The sequence below is a fragment of the Glandiceps talaboti genome, chromosome 19, assembly GCF_964340395.1.
Source record: "Glandiceps talaboti chromosome 19, keGlaTala1.1, whole genome shotgun sequence".
In the NCBI taxonomy this organism is placed as follows: Eukaryota; Metazoa; Hemichordata; class Enteropneusta; family Spengelidae; genus Glandiceps; species Glandiceps talaboti.
This window is the reverse complement of record NC_135567.1, coordinates 20,874,806-20,902,208: the sequence shown is the minus strand read 5'-3', so window position 1 is coordinate 20,902,208 and position 27,403 is coordinate 20,874,806. Positions and strand designations below refer to the sequence as shown.

General features: G+C 35.0%; 1 protein-coding gene across 5 annotated transcripts in view; it reads left to right on the top strand.

The window, feature by feature from the left end:
• Positions 1–27,403, top strand: part of LOC144449898 (talin-1-like) — a 209,060-nt gene that overhangs the window by 78,311 nt on the left and 103,346 nt on the right. For all 5 annotated transcript variants that reach the window (XM_078140446.1, XM_078140447.1, XM_078140443.1 and 2 more), the window contains exons 5-6: positions 9,767–9,841; positions 25,707–25,761. In XM_078140446.1, the coding sequence (XP_077996572.1) occupies positions 9,767–9,841; positions 25,707–25,761 (130 nt within the window). The remainder of the gene's footprint in view (positions 1–9,766; positions 9,842–25,706; positions 25,762–27,403) is intronic.

Genomic DNA, 27,403 nt, shown 5'->3' with positions numbered 1-27,403 from the left:
ATCGTAAATGTAGCAAGATATCGGAGCAGAATTGTTGGAACGTGAATGACAAACTGGTCATAAATCACAAGTCAGATACTCTTGTAGAATTACTGAAACGTGACATTATCTCATCAATAAAACTCTAAAAAGTGATAACTGAATCTCTCCTAGTTGAATGACCTATGACCTCTGACCTTTGAGGCCCCTTGGCAGTAACAAGGTCAGACAACCTGGAAGCCATGTTTGACTAGGAAGTTCTGCATCACTGTGGTTTGATGATAAGACATTCTATGTGTTGATAATAAAATAATGTCGTCTGCTCTTAATGATATTGATGAAAAAAATTGGTGAAAATTTTCCAATTTTTGTCACCAGACTAACAGTTTTCTGTTCAGATATCTGAATTTTTGCATACAAGTGTATGTTACTAAGACTTATCGATGCACATTAAAGTTAGTGACAAAATTTGTTGAAATATAACAATTTTTGACAATAGTTCAACTTTTTCATCTTTTAGCAAAATATTGAGTCTCTGTTAATTTTTCACAAAAAAATTGTTGAAAGAATATGGTGCTTAATTGTTTAAATCTTGTACTTTTTGACAAGTGTTGTTCATATATCTGAACATAGATTGTATCATACTAATGCATAGTAGTTCAAGACAAAACTGGATTGAAACATTTTGTCCCCAAATATATCTTATAGTCCTTCAAATATCTTAAAACAGAGTAGAAAATTTGTAAACTTGATTTGGCACATTGAATTATAAATATAGCATTTCAACTTTTTCTTCTGGCAGATAGAATTATTGGACAAAATTTTGACCCAAAATTGTGATTTTCCATAAAATATTTAGGATTTTCAGACTTTTTAAAAAAAATTTGTAGCAGCCTTTTATCCAAACCAAAAATGTATTTTTTGTTTACATACATGTATTTATTTGATATGTTCATATTTTATTTGACATTTTGTAGTGCAGTGTTTACTAGCAGACATTAGTATTGTTTGAACTGTATGGAAACCATGTCAGGGGAATAGAGTTGTAATTATATAGTATTATTTGACTGAATCTGATCAAATAAGTATGTAAAGAATAACCACTTCCTCTTTGCTATCGGTTTCACTTCCTGATTTTTGTATGAGTAGGCCTTCAATGCAGTACAATCACAGTTTTCCACACCATATGAAATATATTAAATACACATCATTAGGGCATAAAACATCCATGAAATATATGGAATACATGTTCAGGGCCTGATTTCTGTTTTAGACTCAATTCTAATAGTGTCAAAGCTTGAGTTCGTTACCATTGGTGTATGTAGAGTAGTGCTACATGTCATTAGTGCATACAAAATCCATGAAATATATGGAATACATGTTCAGGGCCTGATTCTGTTTTAGACTCAATTCTAATAGTGTCAAAGCTGGAGTTCTTTACCATCGATGTATGTAGAGTAGTGGTACATGTCGTGTAAATTTAATATATAACGATTGTATTGGAGGTGCTAGCATAGAAGTACCATGGTACATGTATATGACATTGTTGTGGACACTTGTGCAGCTCGTATAGGAGTACCATGGTACATGTATATGACGTTGTTGTAGGCACTTGTGCAGTAATGCCAGGGTTTGCCTTTGACGGTTAATAGTGTAGAACCAGGATATACATGTATGTATAATGCTTTTGTTGGAGGCTTAAGTTGGGAAGTACAGGGTTTGTATCCATATGGACATGGTGCGGACATCTGGGAATATCATTCTTCTTGTAGAAAGTCATGGAAGGATACAGGCCATTGCCTGGTGGAGGTCAAGGTTCAAAGACCTTTGTTGACCTTTGCCCCTCATTAGCATGGGTAAGATGTCCTCAGAGGCAGTTTGCAATCAGTATGATTCATTTGTGATTACTTTCACAACTACTTTGTCAGGAATGTAACTAAGATTAGTTAACATGCCAGCTGCTCCCTTCAAATGTACACCTCTGTAGTTAGTGATAGTTGGCTTACTTGTGTGTATAGTGCCTTGTATCTAGAATAAGAAATGGAGCTATGGAAAAGTATTGCACTGTTTGTTGTCATACATGTACATGTAGTGTGTGTGTGTGTGTGTGCGCATGCGCATGTGTCTGTGTCTGTGTCAGTGTGTGTGTGTGTGGGTCTGTCTGTGTGTGTGTGTCTGTCTGTGTGTGTGCATGTGTGTCTGTGTGTGTATGTCTGTGTGTGTGTCTGTGTGTATATGTGTGTGTGTGTCTGTGTGTGTGTCTGTGTGTCTGTCTGACTGTCTGTCTGTCTGTCTGTCTGTTTGTCTGTCTGTGTGTCTGTCGGTCAGTCAGTCGGTTGGTTAGTCGGTCTGTCTTTTACTCTTAGTCTGTGTTCATGAACATGTGTATAATGTGTATGTTCTAAAACCTTGGCAGACTATATTATGTACATGTATGTGGTAAAAGGTGAGATCACAGGTTGTGAACTCGGACTTGATAGGAATGACATTTACTATAAGTATTAGAGGTGATTTGTGGAATTGTATGAACAGACAGAGAGGAGAACATCCTATGCAGTTCTATAAACATTGACAAACAAAAATAATAGCTGAACAGTGAAAATATGTATATTCATTGAAGAAGTACTTATATTTGTGTTCATACTCAGTTTACAGTTATCATAAAATACAGCATTTTTTCAAATGTTTTCTGACCTAATATACAAACCAAAACCCAGTTTACAGTTATCATAAAATACAGGATATTTTCATGTCACTGTTTTCGGATGTAATATAAAAACCAAAACATTGAAAGGTTTCAGTCTTCACATGATCTCATTCAAGCCATACTTTGTTGTCAGTGAATCCTCTACGATTGTGTAGAGGTAACTCTGTTTTTAAACCCAGTAAAATGTTCTGGAAACTCAGGAATATTTCTGATATCTTTACAACTTTGATGTGATGGAAATTGAGACCTTTACAAGGAAATAAATTTTCATTTCATTTCAACGTTTGAAAAAAAAATGACATCCTCTAATCAATTACAATCCTTTAATGTGATACAAGTTAAGGAGTCTTCTAAAAAATTACATATTCAAATTCAAGTGAAATTTGAACCACCTAAGTGTATCAAAATTAGTTGCTTGATCAACTTCCTCATTGCCTGCAGCTGTCAATGAAGAAAAACAGAAAAATCACTAACAACTTGAAAAATGAGGGCTTAACACTGGTATTGTTATCGAGACAATCATACAGGCTTAAGAAAAGAAGTAGACCGATGGGTATGGTTATTTACATGCAAAGTAGTATTGTTTCAGGAAATTTAATCGTAGTGTGTCAGTGGATATAAATGGTTTTCTCTGAGTATTACTATGTCAGGAATTGATATCGCAGTTTATTGGAATCTCTAGAAAAAAAGACTAAGTGAATTAAAACTGTATTTATATAACGCCAGCTGTGAGTGGTTGGTAGGTGAATTAAAACTATTTATATAACGCCAGCTGTGAGTGGTTGGTAAGGAAATGAATCTTGCACAGTTAATGATTTATTGATTACATCAATAAAATGACACCTCATGAATATGCATGAGTACATCAAAGGACCTCCAGCTCATGAATATTCATGACTATGGGGAAGGTATGTGACTTGTGAATATTTATGATCAAATGTCACCTTGTGAATATTTATGAGTGGTCAATGTACAACTGTTAACCAACTCTGATCAATATGCAAATGTCAATTGAACACAGCATCATGAATATACATGGTGATCAATTATTACCATATCATGCATATTTGTAGTGTAATATGTTAACATCTCCCTTGCAAAGAGTGTTTCTTGAGGAAAAAGTAGAGAGAGAGAGAGAGAGAGAGAGAGAGAGAGAGAGAGAGAGAGAGAGAGAGAGAGAGAGAGAGAGAGAGAGAGAGAGAGAGAGAGAGAGAGAGAGAGAGAGAGAGAGAGAGAGAGAGAGAGAGAGAGAGAGAGAGACATAAGAGAGAGACAGAGACAGACAGAGACAGACAGACAGACAGATAGATAGAGACACAGATGCATATTGAGAGAGAGACAGGCAGACAGACAGACAGACAGACAGACAGACAGACAGAAAGACAGCGAGAGAGAAAGAGAGACAGAGACAGGGACAGACAGGACAGAGACAGGGACAGAGACAGAGAGACAAGGAGATGGAGAAGGAGAAATGCAGCAGATAGATATATAAAGGAAGGACTGGGAGAGTATACTAAAAGAGAAATAGAAACAAAATAAAAAGAGGGGTGGTTAGAGAAAGAATTGGAGACACAGACAGACAGACAGACAGACAGACAGACAGACAGAGACAGACAATGGTAAAAGATAGAGACACTTGTGTGCAAAGAAAGAGAGTGAGTAAATTGAAAGAGAAAAGAGAGGAGTACTTGCACTTAAAATGATATTACTACAATTCAGGCCTTATAGAATCTCTTTTAGAAGTCAATCTATGAAGTATTATGGGATGTATTGTAGTCACAGGAATCAAGAACTGTTTGAACATTTCTATGTATAGTAAATGTATGCTTTAAGATTTGTTGTGAGTGACTTCTAAGTGTAAGTGCTTGAGGTACGTCTTTTGTACTTTCACAACCATACAATGTAGGTTTGCCCTGAAGACAAAAACAGAAAGTGACTCACAATAAATAACCAACCGATTGACTCCACTGATGGAAGCAAACCGAGTCAATTGAATTTTTTTTTTTAGAGATAATCTTTTCACGTAAGTGGTTGAATGTTTAGTAGAGTGTGATTTGCCTGCAGCCATTTCTTAATAAATCTCAATTTCATAAAGTGGTGTGGTCTAGGCACAGCCATGATGAATTGTAGATGAGAGAGTGCCGGTGGACAACTCAGGTATAACCATTTCCTTAATTCAAAGTGTAAACTCTAATACCAAATATATATGAATGCAGTGCAGTAAATATGTACCACTACAGAGGAAGTGTTTCACTTTTAGTCGTTCAAATTTGAAAAACTGATCCGTGTTAATACATTCTCCATTATTCACTTTACAAGATTACCCGTGATTGACAGGTGGGGGCTGTAGTGGGTTTTTAGTCACATTTACATTGTGTATTACCATTTATTTGCTAACATTTGGGGAACCCCAGTAAACTGAGAGGGATGGGGTTCCAGTCTTATTGACATTGTGTATTTAAACTGATTTTGCTAAGGTGTGGGGGACACCACAGTAACTGAGAGGGGTGGGGTTGGGGGTTGTCTCATGGCAATTTTGTGTTGACATTTATTCAGTTTGTGCTAAGGTGTGGGACACCCCAGTAACTGAGAGAGGTGGGGTGGGGGGTTGTCTTGTTGCAATTTTTTGTTGCCATTTATTGAGTTTGTGCTAAAGTGTGGGACACACCAGTAACTGAGAGAGGTGGGGTGGGGGGTGGGGGGTTTCCGTCACATATACAATATAGTTATTGTTTATTGCAGTGCATCCAGTGTTTTTGCTAAGCTTTGGGGAACCCAGTAACTAAGAAAGGAACAAGGGCAACATTTAGTATAAAATTGACAGTTTCTTATAAATTATTGTGTTCAGTGTTTTCCCTAGGTTTAGGAAACCTCAGTAACTCAGGAAGGAAAGAAATCTGGTCAGATTTTCAGACTCTTGCATAATTTGGATGGAGACGCCTGGCAAAAAAGTTGGACCTCAGAAAGCTTTTTCATGTTGCATTCCATACGTCTTCCTGTGGTCTAGAATGTCTGTAGTGTTTCTTATTTCAGCAAACTCATGAATGGACCCTATTAGCTGATTATTATCTGGCAATGAATTGTGTAATGCTGAAGGAAATAGTGTCTTGTACTGATTACTCTCAGCCCTACATCCTGTCCAGTACAATACTATCCTCCATCATGTCGTCTGGTAAAGTACTATCTCTCACAGATTATTGTGAGCCCCCAGTCATGTCCGATAGATAATCATTTGCCAAACTTCAAGGTGAATTTGATATCAAAGCAGAAAATATGTCCAGTTTTCAAAATTGAATTGCATTTTGTTTTATGAAATGATAGGGAGAGACAACAATATGCATTTTGAAAAGGACATTTTTGTCGAAATTTTAGTAGAACACTCTGAAAAGGACATTTTTGTCCAAATTTAACTAGAACACTCTGAAAAGGACATTTTTGTCCAATGTATAAAAAACATTGACAGTATAGTAGCATAGTTGTACATATAAAAATTATTGACCACTATACCAGCATAGTTGTATGTAAAAAAAACATTTACCACTATAGCAGTGTAGTCGTACATATATATAAAAAAACGTCGACCATTATAGCAACATAGTTGTACAAAAAAAATGTTAAAAATCACAAAAATACAAAATTGGTATTCAGTAATCAACTCGATAATATTGCAGGTAGTCGTGGTTTATTTAGTGTGCAGTCTGTAGGGAGTCATTAGTAGATATTTATTGATAGCTGAGGAGTTGATAAAACATTATACATGATACCATCTTCACGATCACCGCTTTCTTTCTTTGCACAGTTAAGTGATGTATGCATTATTTGCATCCCAATTGCTGTTATGTCTTTCAATGTTAAACTCTGTGAATACTTCAAAGACTAAGGGACATGGTGCAGTGCAGGACATTTGCATATTTGTTTAGCTATGTATGGTCGTTAAATATTCATAGGAATTTGCATATTTGTAGCAGTGGTTGATGCTTGAATATTTTAACAATTAAGTGTATTTGCATATTTGTTGCAATGTGGACAATTTACATATTTTGTAGCAATGGAGGGTATTTACATATTTGTACCAGCATGGGATATTTACACAATTGTAGCAGTTTAGGACATTTGCCTTGTTTGTTAAGATTTATTACCTAATTGTAGCAATATTCATGTAGGATATTTGCATATTTGTAGCAATATCCATTTAGGATATTTGCATATTTGTAGCTATGGAGATATTGCTACATTCGATGGACTTTTGGTGGATACACATCATGCAGTCATACATCTACAATTCAGAATTGAAAGAGTTTTTGCAGAGATATATGATATGCCTTTACTTCAGCAATGATATTCTCCAAGCGTTGCATGTAACTCTACACATTCATTGTTACAAAAGTCACTTATATCTGTAATTTATATCTCTGTTTTGTGAAATGTAGAAAATTTAATCCAAGAACTAATGGTGTCTTTGAATACTAATGTCAAACACTTAATGTAGAACCAGTCATAGTAGTATCATAAAATACAAATATAGTCTTGGTATATGCAGCGTTCATTTGACTTTACCATTGATCTTTTGCTAACCTTTGTTACAAAAGTCACCTTTGTTTCTTACTCATATCTCCTGTATTGAGACGTAGAAAGGCAATCCATAAAACTAATGGTTTCTGCAAATTGTTGTGTCACACACTGACCCATAGAGATTTTAAGTGTGCATATAAATTTTGTTGTTCACCGTTTTATCTCGAGCATGGATCTTTTTCCAAATACGCTATGTAATGACAAACATTCAATCATCATGACAGTCAAAGCGTATCTATCATATACTACATGTAGTATGCTAAATATTTACCAGTGATATTCTGTCAATGTGACTACAGAACAACCTTTGCTATACAAACATGACGCCTGTGTCTGTTATCATTACTTCTTGTGAACTTTAGAAAGTTTAATCCCTGAAATGAATGGTTTCTGTGAGTTGTTATGTCATATACATGTACTTTAACTTACAAATGTTGAGATATAGTCAGAGAGTATCTATTATATACTTACCAATAATCTTCTCCAAGCGTTCCAACAACCTTTTGAATTTATGTCTCTGCCTGTGAACTTTAGAAAGTTTAATCCTAGAAATGAATGGTTTCTGTGAGTTGTTATGTCATATACTTTAACTTAAAACTGTTGAGGTATATATTCAGAAGATATCTGTTATAAATGTAGCAATTATCTTCTCCAAGCATTCCAACAACCTTGTTCACATGTTTCCTTCTGTCTGTAATTTATGTCTCTGGGAACTTTAGAAATCTGTGAAAACAAATGGTGTGTGTGAATTGTCATGTCAGATACAATGTATATAGCATTGGTGATATAATCTGGGCAGAATCTATAGTGTTCAAACTTGATGCTCATGATGCTAGATAACTTTGACTATGTAACTCACTCACAGAGCTCATAGAGTGCCTAGGAAACTGAGTATTATTACAGCAAAAAACTAGATATAAAAAAAAAAATTGATAAATATGTATTTGTCTTGAAAAAATGATCTTTTTCCATGAAATATTGGACATTTATTTTTTACTTAAATCATAAAAATGACCATTATTCATGTTGTTTAATCAAATCAAAATTTGTTAAAAATAATAAATTTCTGCATATTTTTATTAAATTTGAATCGTTGACTCTGATAAATGTTGTACATGTAAATTTTGAGGTCAAGGTTCTTTAAAAATTATGCCATATTGTGACTTTGATTCAGATGTAAATTATCTAAATGATTAATATTTATGGAGTGATATCAAATTTCTGTGTTAATATGACTATTTCTGTATATGATTTAATTATATTAATCTCTAATTGTGTTGAAATATGTCTTTCAACAAAGGAGCTAATACCAGATATCATAAATCTCATAATCCATTGCTTCAAGTGAAAGGAGTGAGATTATCTACCTAATCCTATAATCTGCCTGATCTCTGCTCAATAACTAAGAATTGAACCGACATATTTTCAATATTTTGTCATATTTTTGATGTATTATCAAAATTTTTGTCATATTTTTGAAATATCAGAATTTCTGTCCTATTTTTGACTAATTATCAAAATATTGTCCTATTTTATATCCTGTTCAATACTTTGCATTATTACAACATTATTTGACAAGTCCCCCCCCTCAATTTTTAATCAATATTCACTTGATTTTAATTTCAAAGTTATGTTATTCATTTGACTTTTATCAAAATTTTAGCTGAAAATGATATTTATGAAAACTTGAACTTTGATAAAAGATAAACTTGTATAGGTTCAAGCAAATTGTTTTCAATATAGCCATACTGAACTGCAAGTGGCTATGTCAATGTTAAACTGCCATGAAGTTAAACTGATTAAATATTTGCTGTTACTTTAAGAACAATCAACTTGCTTTCAGTTAAAGCCAAAAAAAGTCATAAATTTTTTAAATAGAGGTTTAATTTAAAAATTAAATGTTATCAAAATTTCACCATTTTAGAATCCAATATGGCCACCAAATACGATGTTAACTCTAGAATCCAATATGGCCACCAAATATGATGTTAACTCTAGAATCCAATATGGCCACCAAATACGATGTTAACTCTAGAATCCAATATGGCCACCAAATATGATGTTAACTCTAGAATCCAAATATGGCCACCAAATACGATGTTAACACTAGAATCCAATATGGCCACTAAATACGATGTTAACGCTAGAATCCAATATGGCCACCAAATACGATGTTAAATCTAGAATCCAATATGGCCACTAAATATGATGTTAACTCTAGAATCCAAATATGGCCACCAAATACAATGTTAACTCGATGGGAAAATAAAAAGATTGTTGCTTTAATTATTTCAAAAAGACCAGCTTCCATATGGCACAGTTCGGAAAGATTTTAAAACCTTTAATTTTCAATGAAATTTATCCCTGCGGCACAATATATCTTAATCTACAAAAATACTGAAAACTTTTTGTACTCGTAAATACTGCAGAGTAGAAAAAAACTAATGTAATGATACTAAAATTTGATGAAAGCTAATAAAATTGTTTTCTTGTATTTTTTTCACACAGGATCTCTTGGAGTACAAGAAGAAAATGCGTCCCTTGAGGGCAAAGATGTTGGACGGATCTGTCAAGACAGTCTTGGTAAGTTGATCAATTTGTCTGATTTTCATTTTAATGTAATCGATTGTGAAATGTTTGATTAAATACTCCCTTTTTCAGCATTTTAATAATAAGTTTATTCACCAATATAATAATAATAAAAATTAATCTTAAAAAAAAAATACAAATACAGAATAAATGACGAAAGGGATCAAGAAATAGCAAAGCTAGTCAAGCTTGTATCCCCTTTGTGACTAACAAGCACACTCGTACTTCTAGGTTTATATATTCGATGTTCAAGATTACCATAGAAACTATAACAAATAAGAAACATAACAAAACGACAAGGTACAACAATCTTGTACATTTACATGTACATGTAGGTAATTGGTGTAAAATTACATGTTTTTACTTTCCAAGTGATATGATTTTAACAACATATACTGGTAGTACATGTAAAGATTGAAAGCCAGAAAAGTATGAGAATTTGACATTGATTAATGAGATGCTTTCACATTTGACTCGTAGAAAATTAAGATTTAAAAAGAACTCCAGGTGGGCTTTGATAATCTGATTAGTGTTCATTGACTTGCAGAACAGTCCCTAAAATACTCAGAAAATAAAAATACTCATTAAGAATTTATCAGAGATAAAAGCTGTAGTCATGATATGAATCTCAATAGAGGTGTTAGAGAGAAATTATAAACTTCAACGTGACTCTAGAAATCCTTAGGGATTGATGGCTACATAGAACTAATAGACTTCAACGTGACTCTAGAAATCCTTAGGGATTGATGGCTACATAGAACTCATAGACTTCAACGTGACTCTAGAAATCCTTAGGGATTAATGGCTACATAGAACTCAAAATTAGCAGCAGTCTTGGACATGTTAGTCTCACTGCCAGACTCATGACTATTGTTCCTTAGCTTTGTAAAGCACGCGAAGTGCCGCCCAATCGTCGAAGCCATAAGAAGTGAGAGACTTTAGTCCCAAGTCTGGCAGGAAGCGGAAGAATAGAAATACCCACCAGTGAAACTAGCGAATCAACGATCTGTTCAAACATACTAGCTACTGAATATTCTATATCCAGGTGGAGTCTGTTATAAATAGCGACTAATCTTGTGTTAAGGATTGATTTACTTCAGTGAATGACAACGTCACTCATTGTTCATTGCGTAATGAAGAGGAAGAAAACAAGCTGCTGTTTTTGCCCTTTTGTTGAAAATGAAGAAAGTAAATGAGAAAACCCCACCTTGCTTACCACCACTGTGCGTCTTTGTTATGATCGCAGGGTTGTGACCTGTGTTGAGAGGTTATTTGTATACTTTGACCAACCCCACATAATGATGACATCACATTCCTTTCCAAACGCTTCTAGCCAGACTCGGGACTAAAGTGTTACTTCTTGCAGCTTCGTGTGCCTTACAAAGCTAAGGGACGATAGTCATGAGTCTGGCAGCAAGACTAAGAACATAGACACATAGACCACTAAACATTGTTCCTAATCCTAGACTACCAAATTAGTTAATGTAGGAATTGTGCAGGCATTAACCCGTCCAGTTGCTAATACATACATGTACTGGTGAGGTGTTACTGTTAGTGCCAGCCTAGTGTTAGCACTGAACTAGTCTGGTGTGAATATAGGACTGGTGTAGACATTAACCCTTTCAGTTGCTCACACATACAGGTGAGGTGTTAGTGTCAGCCTAGTGTTGGCACTGAACTCGTCTGGTGTGAACACAGGACTGGTGCAGACATTAACCCTTCCAGTTGCTAACACATACTGGTGAGGTGTTAGTGTCAGCCTAGTGTTAGCACTGAACTAGTCTGGTGTTAACATAGGACTGGTGTAGACATTAACCCTTCCAGTTGTTAACACATACTGGTGAGGTGTTAGTGCCAACCTAGTGCCAGCACTGAGCTAGTCTGGTGTGAACACAGGACTGGTGTAGACATTAACCCTTCCAGTTGCTAACACATACTGGTGAGGTGTTAGTGCCAGCCTAGTGCCAGCACTGAGCTAGTCTGGTGTGAACACAGGACTGGTGTAGACATTAACCCTTCCAGTTGTTAACACATACTGGTGATGTGTTAGTGTACCAGCCACGTGTTAGCACTGAACTTGTCTGAAGGAAGATGAATTACAAAATTATTCATAATTAATCGTTTTAATTTGTTAGAACTGTTTGGTCATGCCTTAAAACATGGAACTTGCAGTTTTAATAGTAAAATAATTGTATGTAATTGTCACAGGTGTGGAGATGTGACTGTGAGATGTAGAATGTTTGGTCATGCCTTAAAACATGGAATTTGCAGTTGTAATAGTAAAATAATTGTATGTAATTGTATGTAATTGTTACAGGTGTGGAGATGTGACTGTGAGATGTAGAATGTTTCTCTTATCATGTTTCACCTGACATTTAAGAAAAATAAGTAAGGTGATTGTAACAGTTAAGGAGTAAATACAGTTCTAAGATTTAAAGTATGGCTTTTATTTAATAAAATTAACGAGGTGTGAGTAAAAAGACTATAAAATTGTAAAGATGATGGCAGTGTACGTGTGTATGCATAAAAGTAGATGTTTACACTGACTGTTTTCACAAAGTGTAGAATGTGTGAAGTGGTGTTTTATCAAGCTAGGAATACTTGAATCTGACATGATTAAATGACAGGTGAGAATATAAAATCAATAGTGTTTTCAACTTTATCTCAATTATTGGATGACTGTGTCTTTATAAATAGCCTACCGAGGTATGAAACTAGTTGTGAATTGTGTTGTGAAATCAGTGTTTTTTGCTAAGGTTTGAGAAGACATGTACTTGGACAGTTGCAAACAGTGGTCATTTTTCAGACAAACTTTGTTGCAGTGAGTGCAAAACAAGAGTGGACAGAGACGTGTACATGTGTACTGGAAGAAGTAGTAAAGTTTCAGATAGAATTTGTAACCACGCATGAAAAGACAGACATTATAAGTGAAAGATGTCTCAAAATGTGCCCAAGTTTTGATACAATTTGTCACTGGATGCATGAAGCATGGAGACACAGAGACAGTGACATCAAAAGTGGTCAGTTTTGATACAATTTGTCACTGGATGCATGAAGCATGGAGACACAGAGACAGTGACATCAAAAGTGGTCAGTTTTGATACAATTTGTCACTGGATGCATGAAGCATGGAGACACACAGACAGAGACACCAAAAGTGGTCAGTTTTGATACAATTTGTCACTGGATGCATGAAGCATGGAGACACACAGACATAGACACCAAAAGTGGTCAGTTTTGATACAATTTGTCACTGGATGCATGAAGCATGGAGACACACAGACATAGGCATCAAAAGTGGTCAGTTTTGATACAATTTGTCACTGGATGCATGAAGCATGGAGACACATAGACAGACATCAAAAGTGGTCAGTTTTGATATACAATTTGTCACTGGATGCATGAAGCAAGGACTGTGAGACATGAAGGCACAAAGATTACATTTCTAGATGTTTGTAATGAATTAACATATAAAATACATTAGGAAATACAAATGAATAGACTACTATGTACAAATCCTGCAATAGTTCACACAATTAACTACAGAGCCATGTTAGTAATTGCTCTGCCCTGAGTTTCTACTTTATCAGACTCCTGGGAGCCCTCCAAATGTGTAATTTGTGCTGTGTTGCAGTGGGAATTGGACTACCAATTAATTATTTCTCTCACTTTATTCCACAGTCACCAGCATCAATATGACTGCTATTTTAAATACCGATGGTTTGAATAGTCGATCCAATACACCCAGCTGATCCAATATGGCCACCAAATTCCACATTAATCCTGTAACTTTTAATTGCCAAATAGATTTAGTATTGATATACATGTAGCTGCCGAATTCAATACATGTAAGGTTGCTGCATATGATTGTAAAATATTCAAAATAACTGCTAAATTCAATATGGCTGCTGAATAGGCCTGTAAAGTATTCAAAATGGCCGCCATGTTATTGCAGAATGTTCAAAATGGCTGCTTAATTCAATATGGCTGCCAAGCTCTAACTACAAAATATCCAAAATGACTGCCAAATTCAACGTAGTTGTTAATTATCACAAAATAGTCAAAGTGGCTGCCATAAAGCTTATTTTGTGAAATGAATATAAAGTGAGAAACACTAAACCCAGTATATCCCAGAATCAGAATAGACTTAATCATAATATTGTTGTTGAAATTTTTTTTTAAAAGCAGATATTTTAACTCATATTGAGACAATTTTTTTGAAAAGCACATTTTGTGATTTGAATATAATTCAGAGAAACACTAAACCTTGTATAAATTGGGGTAGGACAAATCATATATTTCTTGGTACCTGAAAAAAAAAATAGTACGTCTAAGTTGCATCATAAAAATAATGGACATTCCATTTCTTGGTCGAAACTATAACTTTAGCTCCACTTGTTTCATATGTATTACTAATAGTATAGGCGCACGTAAGGATAAGTCGACCTTCTTGCTGTATTTTGACCGTCTAGCGTGAGGTAAAATGTTTTACAGGTACTGAGAATTCTGTTATTGAGGCGAGGGTAACAAGACAGTAAACGAATGGAAGAGCATATGTGAACTGATATCAGAATTGATATTTTTAATCAAAAACAAATTTTGTAATTTGAATATAAAGTGTGAAATGTTAAACCCTGTATAACACAGAATCACATCAGAATAAATCTATTCTTTTTCTGATCAGATTTCAAAATAGAATAAGTCAACACATCAGTGATTGAAATTGAAGGAAAAAGCAGATATTAGAAGTGATAATAGAAGTGATATTAGAAGTGATAATACAACTGATATTAGAAGGGATATTAGAAGTGATATTAGAAGTGATATTTTATCAGAAGCACGTTCTATTATAATGAATATAAAGTAAGAAATAGTAAACCTGGTATAATCCAGAGTCAAATAAGAATCAAGATATAATTCATGTTCAGAATAAGACAAATAAAAAAAAAACTGGTGTTCTTGAGATTGATGATATGGATCAGTATCATCGGTATCGGTAATCTTGAGATGTTGTCAAGCAACTCTAAGATTTAGTAACATTGGTATACATTGAGAAGTTATTATCAAACCACTCTTTAGAATTCAGTAACATTGTGAAATTAGATAGTGCATATGATTTCTGATATTCTAAGATATGGCGGATGAATAAATGTACCATGTACAACTATAGGGTTATATGATATGGTGTGATGAATAAATGTACCATGTACAACTATGGGGTTGTATGATATGGAGTGATGAATAAATGTACCATGTACAACTATGGGGTTGTATGATATGGTGTGATGAATAAATGTACCATGTACAGCTATAGGGTTGTATGATATGGTGTGATGAATAAATGTACCATGTACAACTATAGGGTTGTATGATATGGTGTGATGAATAACTGTACCATGTACAGCTATAGGGTTGTATGATATGGAGTGATGAATAAATGTACCATGTACAACTATGGGGTTGTGTGATATGGTGTGATGAGTAAATGTACCATGTACAACTATGGGGTTGTATGATATGGTGTGATGAATAAATGTACCATGTACAACTATAGGGTTGTATGATATGGTGTGATGAATAAATGTACCATGTACAACTATAGGGTTGTGTGATATGGTGTGATGAATAAATGTACCATGTACAACTATAGGGTTGTGTGATATGGTGTGATGAATAAATGTACCATGTACAACTATAGGGTTGTGTGATATGGTGTGATGAATAAATGTACCATGTACAACTATAGGGTTGTGTGATATGACTGTGTGTCAAACTATTAATTCATATTTGAAGGCTCCTATGTCAGTTATGTTTTTATTGCGCAGAGTAGGATTGATAAATATTTGTAGCTTAGGGAGAAGAAATCTTCCCAAACTGACAAGGACCCCCAGGTTACTCATAAATCCCAAGGTCTATCATATTTCATTTGCATCAAGAAGGATAAGTTGATTCGATGCTCAAAGAAGCACTCATCCCAAGCTTCTCTCAAAATATCCCCTAGGTTACTAATAAATGATTTAGGGTCTGCTTGTCATTCATTTTTTTTGCTGAAAGTAATAAATGAATTGTGATATGGAGGGATTCTGTATTTTACAAATACAATTATTTCAAACAAGTAAAAAGACCCCTACATTACATGCAGATCACGAGGGCCCCCTATGTCACTCATGTTCATTCTCCAAAGTGACATCTGACTATAGTAAAAAGACCCCTACATTACATGTAGATCTCGATTACCTAGGCTAGGATGACAGGCTAGCTATTGTAGTATTGGTATGTGAGATTACCTAGGGTGATAGACTAGCTGTCATAGTGTGTGAGATTACCTAGGGTGACAGGCTAGCTGTTGTAATGTGTGGTATTACCAAGGGTGACAGACTAGCTGTCATAGTGTGTGAGATTACCTAGGGTGATAGACTAGCTGTCATAGTGTGTGGTATTACCAAGGGTGACAGACTAGCTGTCATAGTGTGTGGTATTACCTAGGGTGACAGACTAGCTGTCATAGTGTGTGAGATTACCTAGGGTGACAGGCTAGCTGTTGTAATGTGTGGTATTACCTAGGGTGACAGACTAGCTGTCGTCGTATGTGAGATTACCTAGGGTGATACACTAGCTGTCGTCGTATGTGAGATTACCTAGGGTGACATGCTAGCTGTCGTAGTATGTGAGATTACCTAGGGTGATACACTAGCTATCATAGTATGTGAGATTACCTAGGGTGACAGACTAGTTGTCATCGTATGTGAGATTACCTAGGGTGATACACTAGCTATCATAGTATGTGAGATTACCTAGGGTGACAGACTAGCTATCATAGTATGGGGTATTACCTAGGGTGACAGACTAGCTGTCGTAGTATGTGAGATTACCTAGGGTGATACACTAGCTATCATAGTGTGTGGTATTACCTAGGGTGACAGACTAGCTGTTGTAATGTGTGGTATTACCTAGGGTGACAGACTAGCTGTAATATGTGGTAGTACCTAGGGTGACAGACTAGCTGTCGTAGTATGTGGTATTACCTAGGGTGACAGACTAGCTGTCGTAGTATGTGGTATTACCTAGGGTGACAGACTAGCTGTAATATGTGAGATTACCTAGGTTGACAGGCTAGCTATAGTAGTATGTGAGATTACCTAGGGTGACATGCTAGCTGTAATATGTGAGATTACCTAGGCTAATGTGACATGCTAGCTGTAATATGTGAGATTACCTCTAGGCTAGTGTGACAGGCCAGCTGTCATAGTATCTGTGATTACCTAGGGTGACATGCTAGCTGTCGTAGTGTGTGTGATTAACTGTGCTATGTGGATCATACAAGTTGAACATTCCTCCTGTCAAATATTTCACAGTGCGAATTGCATCATAAATCAACACATTTCTAGGGCAATTTTCTGATCAAGTACTTTGTTGCTAAATTTGTGTCTTGAATGATTCTATAATGTTTCCACACATTTGAATGAATTTTAGACTTGAATTGTTGAAATTATGGTTATTTATCACAAAATACCTGCACAAATTTAACATGGTACAATTTCCCCGCCAAAATTAGTTGTAAAAAATTCTTGTTTTCTGTGACTTTCGAAATAATTTCAACATTATTTTGGACCTGAATGAAAGAAATTCTCATAAATTATGGATTTATGTAAAAATATTTGTATGAATGAGGTGTTTTATTTTTAAGAATTATTTTTTAAAAATGTGAATTTAGTGAAGGCCATCTTGCTATGCGTAGAACGTTTTATATTCAACAATGATGACTAACATTTTTGCTTAAAAATTTAATATTCTAAATACGGGCATTAACAGCACTTTTAAATATCAACTCAAAGGAGAAATGTTTTTCTACAAAACATATACAGTCAAGAACTTCATCTCAATCAATTTTGATAGTATGAAATCTGAAACATCAGTAATGAGAATGGTAGATCCGATAAAATCCCTTGCTTTGACATGAACAAGTTTGTCTTTTCTCATCAGAATAGTCGTGGTATCTGTAAATGATAATTTAGTGAAGACTAATGGGTGTCACTGACATCTGACTTTTCACACTTTCTCATTTATTGACAAATGTTGTCAACTGCCTATACTTGGAATGTGACCAGTTCAATGATATAGCTGTGTGGATACATTTGGATACACTTTATGAGTAACTGTTGATACATTGTTACTAGTCACATTGTGGGGACCAGAGTGATACATTGTTACTAGTCACATTGTGGGGACCAGAGTGATACATTGTTACTAGTCACATTGTGGAGACCAGAGTGATACATTGTTACTAGTCACATTGTGGAGACCAGAGTGATACATTGTTACTAGTCACATTGTGGGACCAGAGTGATACATTGTTACTAGTCACATTGTGGGGACCAGAGTGATACATTGTTACTAGTCACATTGTGGGGCCAGAGTGATACATTGTTACTAGTCACATTGTGGAGACCAGAGTGATACATTGTTACTAGTCACATTGTGGGGACCAGAGTGATACATTTTTACTAGTCACATTGTGGGACCAGAGTGATACATTGTTACTAGTCACATTGTGGGGACCAGAGTGATACATTGTTACTAGTCACATTGTGGGGGACCAGAGTGATACATTGTTACTAGTCACATTGTGGGGACCAGAGTGATACATTGTTACTAGTCACATTGTGGGGACCAGAGTGATACATTGTTACTAGTCACATTGTGGGAACAGAGTGATACATTGTTACTAGTCACATTGTGGGGACCAGAGTGATACATTGTTAGCCTAAAGACAAAGACTGGAGTTGACTCTGAGCCAACTTAGTCCAGTCCAGTGTGAACACTCCTAGAATAAGTTGTTGGTTGTAATGACACTCATAAAGAACCTACATTTATATACTTGGATGAAATAATTCACTGAATGAGATTATTGAACAGAAAGAGGTAATAAAGAGGTGGAAATTTTGATATACTTGAAACACATTCATATGTCTGTATCACCATGGTTACAATATCAATCAGACTGAAGTAGAGATGGAATCTGTAGTAAGATATGAAAATGAAATATTCATGAAAATAATCTGATTCAGAAAGGCAAATATTGCTTTCATGGGAATCAGTGATATGGAAATGAGATCAGATAACAGAGTATTGTAATGTACTGAATGTTAAAATTATGCAAATTAACCACAAATATGCAAATGTCACTAATCAGTATGCAAGATACAATGAATATGTGCCAAATGAATTTATTCAAAGTATACAAAGTGAGTAACATTTATTATTTAGATAGATGAAAACTTACACTTAGTGAAAATCTTGGAGTAAAATGTTAACGCAATGTCACATGCATGGTAGTTGTGTACTAGTATGTAAATTATCTTGGTCACATGATGTATGCAAATGAGGGGAATATGCAAATTATACTGAATGATAGTTCTGTGAAAAATTGTGAAAAAAATAGATGGATGGATAGGCTGAGTGAAAATCCTGTCAGTAAAATGTAAAGCCATAGAAGTAATGCATGAAGTGATGTTTTCATCAAGAAGTAATTTCATTAGTTGAGACCGCATACAGACAGTAAGGTGCCAATCGGGTTCTAGTAGTCAGATTTTACAAGATCGGTAATTTTGGATTGCTAGATCGGCATTGCTCGAAAAGAAGTTTGCAGTATTGATGAGCAATGAAAATAAAGGATTTTGATTAAAACACTTGTCAAATTAGGGCTGTAGAGTTTCAATTCAAACGATTTACTCACTATAACTTCTTGATGGAATTGTGGCAGACGACAGCTTGCATTTCCCGCCTAAACTATTTCACTGAAATAGTCATATTTCTGGAACTTTTTAGCACATTTTAACTTTATTTTGAACTTGATGTATTGAAATTTTTCTTATAATTTAAATATAATTGTTATGTTTTGTATAAATTCATTTGACACGTAATCATTGTATCTTGCATATTCAATTACGGTGACAAACTTTGTCTAAAAATCATGGCTACATTTTCAAAAAAATATTAAATGACCATTTAAAAAAAAAATATCCTGAAATATGTTGTCTCCAACATAAATGAAGACAACGTAATGCAGGAAATATTTTGTTTAAAAAAGCATTTTCATTTAATTTAATTTTGCAAATGTAGCCTTTAGACAAACACAGTCATAAGCAGACTACACCAACACTACATGGTGAGCCTAGATTTTTGTGTTAAAATTTGTGTTAAAATTATGATCTGTTCAACAAAATTTTGATGTCAATTCACATCTTAGAGCTATTTATTTCATTCCAGTCTAAAATATGGTGAAAATTTTCAACAATTTAAAAAAAAAAAAAATTGTGAAAATTTTCAACAATTTAAAAAACCCAAAAAACAAACATTTTGTTTTGAAAAGTATCAGTATGGGAAAGAGTGAAAGTAAAATAATTTAGCTGGAAATGCAAATGAAAAATACACATTTTGAAAAATATCAGTGTGGGAAAGAGTAAAAGTAACATAATTTAGCAGGAAGTGCATTTTTGCAATTTTGCATGTAACACTTGAAGGCCAGTGATTCAATCCCACGGTTCTGTCATTAGTGTTATCTTATCAGTGGAGCCATAAGAAGGATTATATGGGATTAGTCTTTCGTTCTGGACCAACTTTTCCTACTGTTCTCCACACACAGCTATATTACATAAATACATGTAAATTTTAATCTTAACCTAAACTTAGGTTTTAATGTATCACATCATTTGAGTAGCTTTGACAAGATAAAAAGAAAATCAAGCAGAAATGTAAATAATTTAACGTAAGATTTTGTAGGTAACACATAAATGAAAGTCATATGTTGGGATGAGAGAAGTAATTTTGTTTAGACTATTAGCCTTGATGCAAATGAAAAAAAAAAGTCTGGGTGATCCTGATTAAATTGTAAGACTATTTGGAATATCTTCTGTCAAGGAATGAGTTTGTTAAGAGATGCAGTAGGGACCGTAAATTTGACAGCATAATAACATAATTACAGAGAAATTAATCTCAAGTGTTTAGTGTACCATTGTAATCTTACAGACGTAGTGATTTACTGTTTGATTACGATTTTATTGCAAAGGTCACTAATGATACTGACTATGGTACTCTAATCCCTTCACTTGCAGACATTTGTCAAAGGTAAAGAAACGATTTTTGTGAACATTGTTGTTTTTTCAAAATTAATCAGAGATAGTCCTTTACTTTTCATTCTAAAATAATGAGACAGGATTTATGGAGGATTTTTGTCTAAAATGAAGATGATGTGTTAAAAATTTGATGGTGAACAAGAATTTTTAAAATTATTTTGAGGGAAATTGTTCAAATTATTTTGGCAGGTAAGTGCAGATGTTGCAAAAATAGATTTACAGCACTAATGTACAATTTACTTGAAGACAAATTTTGGAGAATACTGTATGGCTTTTGCCAAAAGTCATGAAATGTGATCGTAATATTCTTGTTCAAATGTTTGGAAAACATGAGTAGATCATGTCTCCCAAAAATGATGAACAGAGGCATTTTCTTTCCCAATACAGTAGTACACAAAGCATTTTTATTTTCAAGAACATTATAATTTGGCTCGCATTTTGTACAGTATTGATTTTTAACTTCATCAGTTCAACTTCTGACACAAGAACATGTCTGTCTAAATGCATAGATTTGCAGACTACGCGTCCCAGACTACCAATAATGTCACAACCACATTCTCATGTATGACACTGCAGACTAATATAGTATACTTTGAATGAAATACCTCTACAATCGAGATTAGAATTCAGTGAGCAAGACTGTGCAATTTAGCTAAGTTTGTCATTACAAGGAGTCTTTGTATGCCTGCTGAGTCTCTAATGAAGTCTTGATTGTCGAATGAATACTGTTATGGAATGTAGAACTCTCCTCAGTGTATCTCAATACTGTTATGGAATCTAGAGCTCTCCTCAGTGTATCTCAATACTGTTATGGAATCTAGAACTTTCCCCAGTGTATCTCAATACTGTTATGGAATCTAGAACTCTCCTCAGTGTATCTCAATACTGTTATGGAATGTAGAACTCTCCTCAGTGTATCTCAATACTGTTATGGAATCTAGAGCTCTCCTCAGTGTATCTCAATACTGTTATGGAATCTAGAACTTTCCTCAGTGTATCTCAATACTGTTATGGAATCTAGAGCTCTCCTCAGTGTATCTCAATACAGTTATGGAATGTAGAACTCTCCTCAGTGTATCTCAATACTGTTATGGAATCTAGAACTTTCCCCAGTGTATCTCAATACTGTTATGAAATCTAGAACTTCTCAATATTGCAAAGACTAGAAACACCATATGAGGAAATTTAGAATTCTGTCAAAACTAATGAAATCGGGAAATCTAGAAATATTATTGATGAAATCTAAATTTCTTCAGAATTGCCATAAAATATTTGACTGCAGTGACACAAAGTAGAATTCTTCAAAAATGGTGTCTGTAGTGAATTTAAATCTAGGACTCTGTATAGAGACTACATTTAGATAAAGGAACTAGAAATTGGGAACTTTCAAACCTGCCATGTTGAATGTTGCATTATGGGAAATGTGATAATAAATACTAATAAATTAGTATTGTAAACAATATTGTTACATTGCTTATAACCACCAATAATCAATTCACATTTACCCTGACCTGTGTGGGAAGTTTATTTCATCGGTAGCTCCAGATAAGATATTACAATAACCACAGATAATCCCATAGTCCTTTGCATCTGAGCATGCTCAGTCTGGATTACAAGTTCCCTATTCTATAAGATAAATTTACTCTATAGAGCTGTATGTTTGTAATTTAGAAATAGACTTGAAACCAGAAGAGTACCGTCACTGCAGAAATGTATATTGATGGTTTATAACAAGTGATTGGAGATTGTCTCTTCTACCACAAGACTCAGTGTCTGAATGAAGCGTCTTTCACCAAAATAAGATTCAGACCAGTGAATGAAATGTCTTAAGACAAGTAAAACTTGGGATTGTGTACTTTAGATGATAAGAAGGGTTTGGTGATGGTATATCTGATACCATTGTCAATCAGTATGCAGGACACCATCCGGACAGGATAACATTACTGTAATAGCATTTTAGTTTTAGTCATGTCATACATTGTGGTATCTCATTAATTCCTAATCTATTTTTAGTCTTGTCTAGAAGGTATTCCAGGAATTTCTTTTATAGCATTGTGTTTCTGATAACTATGGAATTTCTATTTTAATTCCAGTCCATTGTTGAGTGTAATATTTTCTAGATATACATGTATTCATTCTCAGGTTCTGGTGTTAGCTTCAGTGTGCTATTCCTACCCCTGTGAATATAGTACAGTGTTTTATGTTTGTGAAATTCTACTTTTAGCCATATTTTATTTGTCATAGTTGGTATTTCAGTGTAGAAAAGTGCCTTCTTGTTATTGAGATGATGCAAATCAGGGGTCATGCTAGGGAGTCTTACTGTAATGCTATCCATTATCTAAACCTAACCATAACTCCTTAGCATGGATACAAATGAGTTCCTCTTGTACAGTTGGTACAGTGAGCTGCAATTTTGCTGTGATGAAATTTTATTTTTGAGAAATGGTTGATTGTAAGCTTTTACTAGTAGAAGAGTGTGTCCACACATTATAATGTGGTATAAACCAGGTTATTCTAGGGGGTCTTACTGTATTGATATCCATAATTTAACCTAATCCTAACGCCTTAGCTTGAATAGCAATGAGTTCGCTTGTTCAGGCGTTCCAGTGGTCTGCAAAGTTGTCGTCATGCCATTTATTTTTAGCCATGTTTGGTTTCTTAGCTTTAGAATTTCAGTGTGGAATACAAGTTGAAGTACATGTAGCACAGTGTCATCTCCCAGTATAGATGATAGAGTACAGTGTCATCTCCCTGTATAGATGATGTAGTACAGTGTCACCTCCCTGTGTAGATAATGTTAATTAGGTCTATGTGTGAGAATCAAACCATACATCTGTACTTCTACCCATAATCTAGCCATAACCCTCAGTTTTCTAGCTTGAATACAAATGAGTCGCTGTTGTACACTGTCTGTCTACAGCCTGACAAAATTGTCCTCTGTTGGGAATCAGATAGAAGTATCATACACACAGTTGATGTATACTTATCCAGAAGGATTTTGACTTCAAGAAAAAATCATTCTTCTCAACCGAAATAGAATTTTGCCACGTAGGCATGTCGTGAAAATAACAATCATTCAATGTCTTCTTTGACACCATGGTGTATGATTCACATGCATATACATTACTACATGCATGCATGCATGGAAATGAGGCAACCTTTTTGTTCTATTTTGACCCTTTAGTGTGAGGTAAAAATTGTTATTGCAAGTACCGAGAATTGATGTGCAAGAAATGTACAATTCTGTATAGCTTTCACCTCCACCGTATATTGGAGATGTGACTGTTACTAGCATACAATTCTGTATAGCTTTCACCTCCACCATATACTGGAGATGTGACTGTTACTAGCATACAATTCTGTATAGCTTTCACCTCCACCATATACTGGAGATGTGACTGTTACTAGCATACAATTCTGTACAACCTTCAACTCCTCCTGATACTGGAGATGTGACTGTTACTAGAATGCAATTCTGTATAGCTTTCACCTCCACCATATACTGGAGATGTGACTTTAACTAGAATACAATTCTGTATAGCTTTCACCTCCACCCTTTACTGGAGATGTGATTGTTACTAGCATACAATTCTGTATAGCTTTCACCTCCACCATATACCGTACTGGAGATGTGATTGTTACTAGCATACAATTCTGTATAGCCTTCACCTCCACCATATACTGGAGATGTGACTGTTACTAGCATACAATTCTGTATAGCTTTCACCTCCACCGTATACTGGAGATGTGACTGTTACTAGCATACAATTCTGTACAGCCTTCACCTCCACCATATACTGGAGATGTGACTGTTACTAGAATGCAATTCTGTATAGCTTTCACCTCCACCGTATACTGGAGATGTGACTGTTACTAGAATGCAATTCTGTATAGCTTTCACCTCCACCATATACTGGAGATGTGACTGTTACTAGCATACAATTCTGTATAGCTTTCACCTCCACCGTATACTGGAGATGTGACTGTTACTAGCATACAATTCTGTACAGCCTTCAACTCCTGATACTGGAGATGTGATTGTTACTAGCATACAATTCTGTACAGCCTTCAACTCCTGATACTGGAGATGTGATTGTTACTAGCATACAATTCTGTACAGCCTTCACCTCCACCGTATACTGGAGATGTGACTGTTAATAGCATACAATTCTTTACAGCCTTCACCTCCACCGTATACTGGAGATGAGACTGTTACTAGCATACAATTCTTTACAGCCTTCACCTCCACCGTATACTGGAGATGTGACTGTTACTAGCATACAACTCTGTTCAGCCTTCACCTCTACCTTAAACTTAATCTATATTGATACCATAATTTTCTAGTGGTGGACAGGGTTTCAGCTGAGTGTCTTTTCATGTTTCAGACACTAATCAGACATCCCAGCTGAATTTAAATTTAAATCATGTAACTTCCAGGCAGAAAAGTTAACAATGGAGTTATTGAATCTGTGGGGAAAATGGGACAGTATGGTGGTGTCTGTCTGTCTGTCTGTCTGTCTGTCTGTCTGTAGGTAGGTAGTTACCAAGATAGGTAGATCAATGGTTAGGTATGTGGTGTGGTGTGTGGTGTGTAGTGTGATGTGAGATAAGGTATAGTTTTGTAAGGTAGGTAGGTAAACCATATATGAGTGTATTAAAATATTGTGTATGACTTTGTCACTCAGCTTATAATTACAATATGTTGTTTGTATATTTTATTACAGATAGACGACAGTCACAATGTCAGCCAAATTGTTATCACTATATGCTCTCGTCTTGGTAAGTAACTTACCATCTATTAGAAATGATGTCACTTACCATCTATCTAGTAGAGATGGTATAATGTATTCATAATTATATAATGTGGCATTCACAGGGTATTTCTTGGGTGCTGTGTACTGTGATGTGATCCAATCAACTCTGCCGAGACTACCACTAAATATGAATGCCTTGCCATTGAGACTACCACTAAATATGAATGCCTTGCCATTGACACAGCCCCTAAATATGAATGCCTTGCTATTGAGACTACCGCTAAATATGAATGCCTTGCCAATTCTTTCCAACACCTGTGTATAGACTAGTACTATAATCCATTCGTAATTATACAATTTGTTATTCAGAGAGTATCTCAAGGGTATAATGTGTTGTGATGTGATCTTAAATGTCAGTTAGAAAGTGAAACATTCATTTATATTGCACAATGACCCACGGGATATATTGCTTCATTGAAGTTTTCAAATGAAACAACTCATGATATTTACCACCCAGTTTCTACACATTTACCAATATAGCCTTTCAGGCAATGCAAAATAAATGTTTGTATAACAACGTGCTAGATTTTAGAAATTTGAATTTGATAAAAATGAAAACTTAAAAATACTGAGGATATTTAAAAGCAGATTTTTGTGCATGTAACAGTATAGCCTTTCAGGCCAGGCAAGATATATTATGTATAGCAAGATGTATAGCAACCTGCTAAATTTTACAATTATATGGACCCCACAAACAAACAAGTGCACAAACTCAAACACACAAACAAAATCAACAAACAGATAGACAAACACACACACACACACACACACACACACACACACACACACACACACACACACACACACACACAGACACACACACACAGACACACAGACACACACACATTTAAAAAACAAAGCATCTCAGGACATTTGTCTTTTGTGTGTTTATACCTATACAGAATGGTTGTCAAACGTGATCGTGGTCAAGCTTTTACTGTGGCCATGTGCGTTGATGTTGAGAACAATAGTGTTGCTAAGCATTTGACACTTTCAGCTTGACCACCCTCACGTGGTTGCTATGGATACAATGGCTCATGTGGGATCTTGTGAGATCTGCCCTGAGACAAAAAACAGGTTATTGGTTTGGTGTAAGATATATCATGCTGACAAAAATTGGCAAAAAATATGAGAAACATAAGATTTATTTTGCATGTCCCTATCATATCCTGACACTCTGGTTGACCTAGGTAAAGCTGTAAATAAAGTGTATGGGGTTATTAGGAGTAAATCCATAGAACTAGAAGTAACGATGTGTGTCTATGAGTCCGATACCTCAAAATGACAAACTGTGTGCCACTAAATCTACCCAGATTACTTTATAATGGTTTGCCTGCAGCTCTCAATTTATTACCTTCATTGTATTCCAACGTTGCAATTTATTTTGATGGCCACTTCACGACAAACTCACCGTTGGTAAATGTTTAGTCATTAAGGCAAGCTCAGTGTAGAAGTTAACAGCCACACATATTAAAACAATTGTTTACATCATAAATCTTTGTAAATGTTTAGTAATCAAGGCAGGCTCAGTGTAGACTTTAACAGCCACACATATTTAAAAAAATGTTTACATCACAATTGTTGGACTTATTTTCAGTCATTTAACC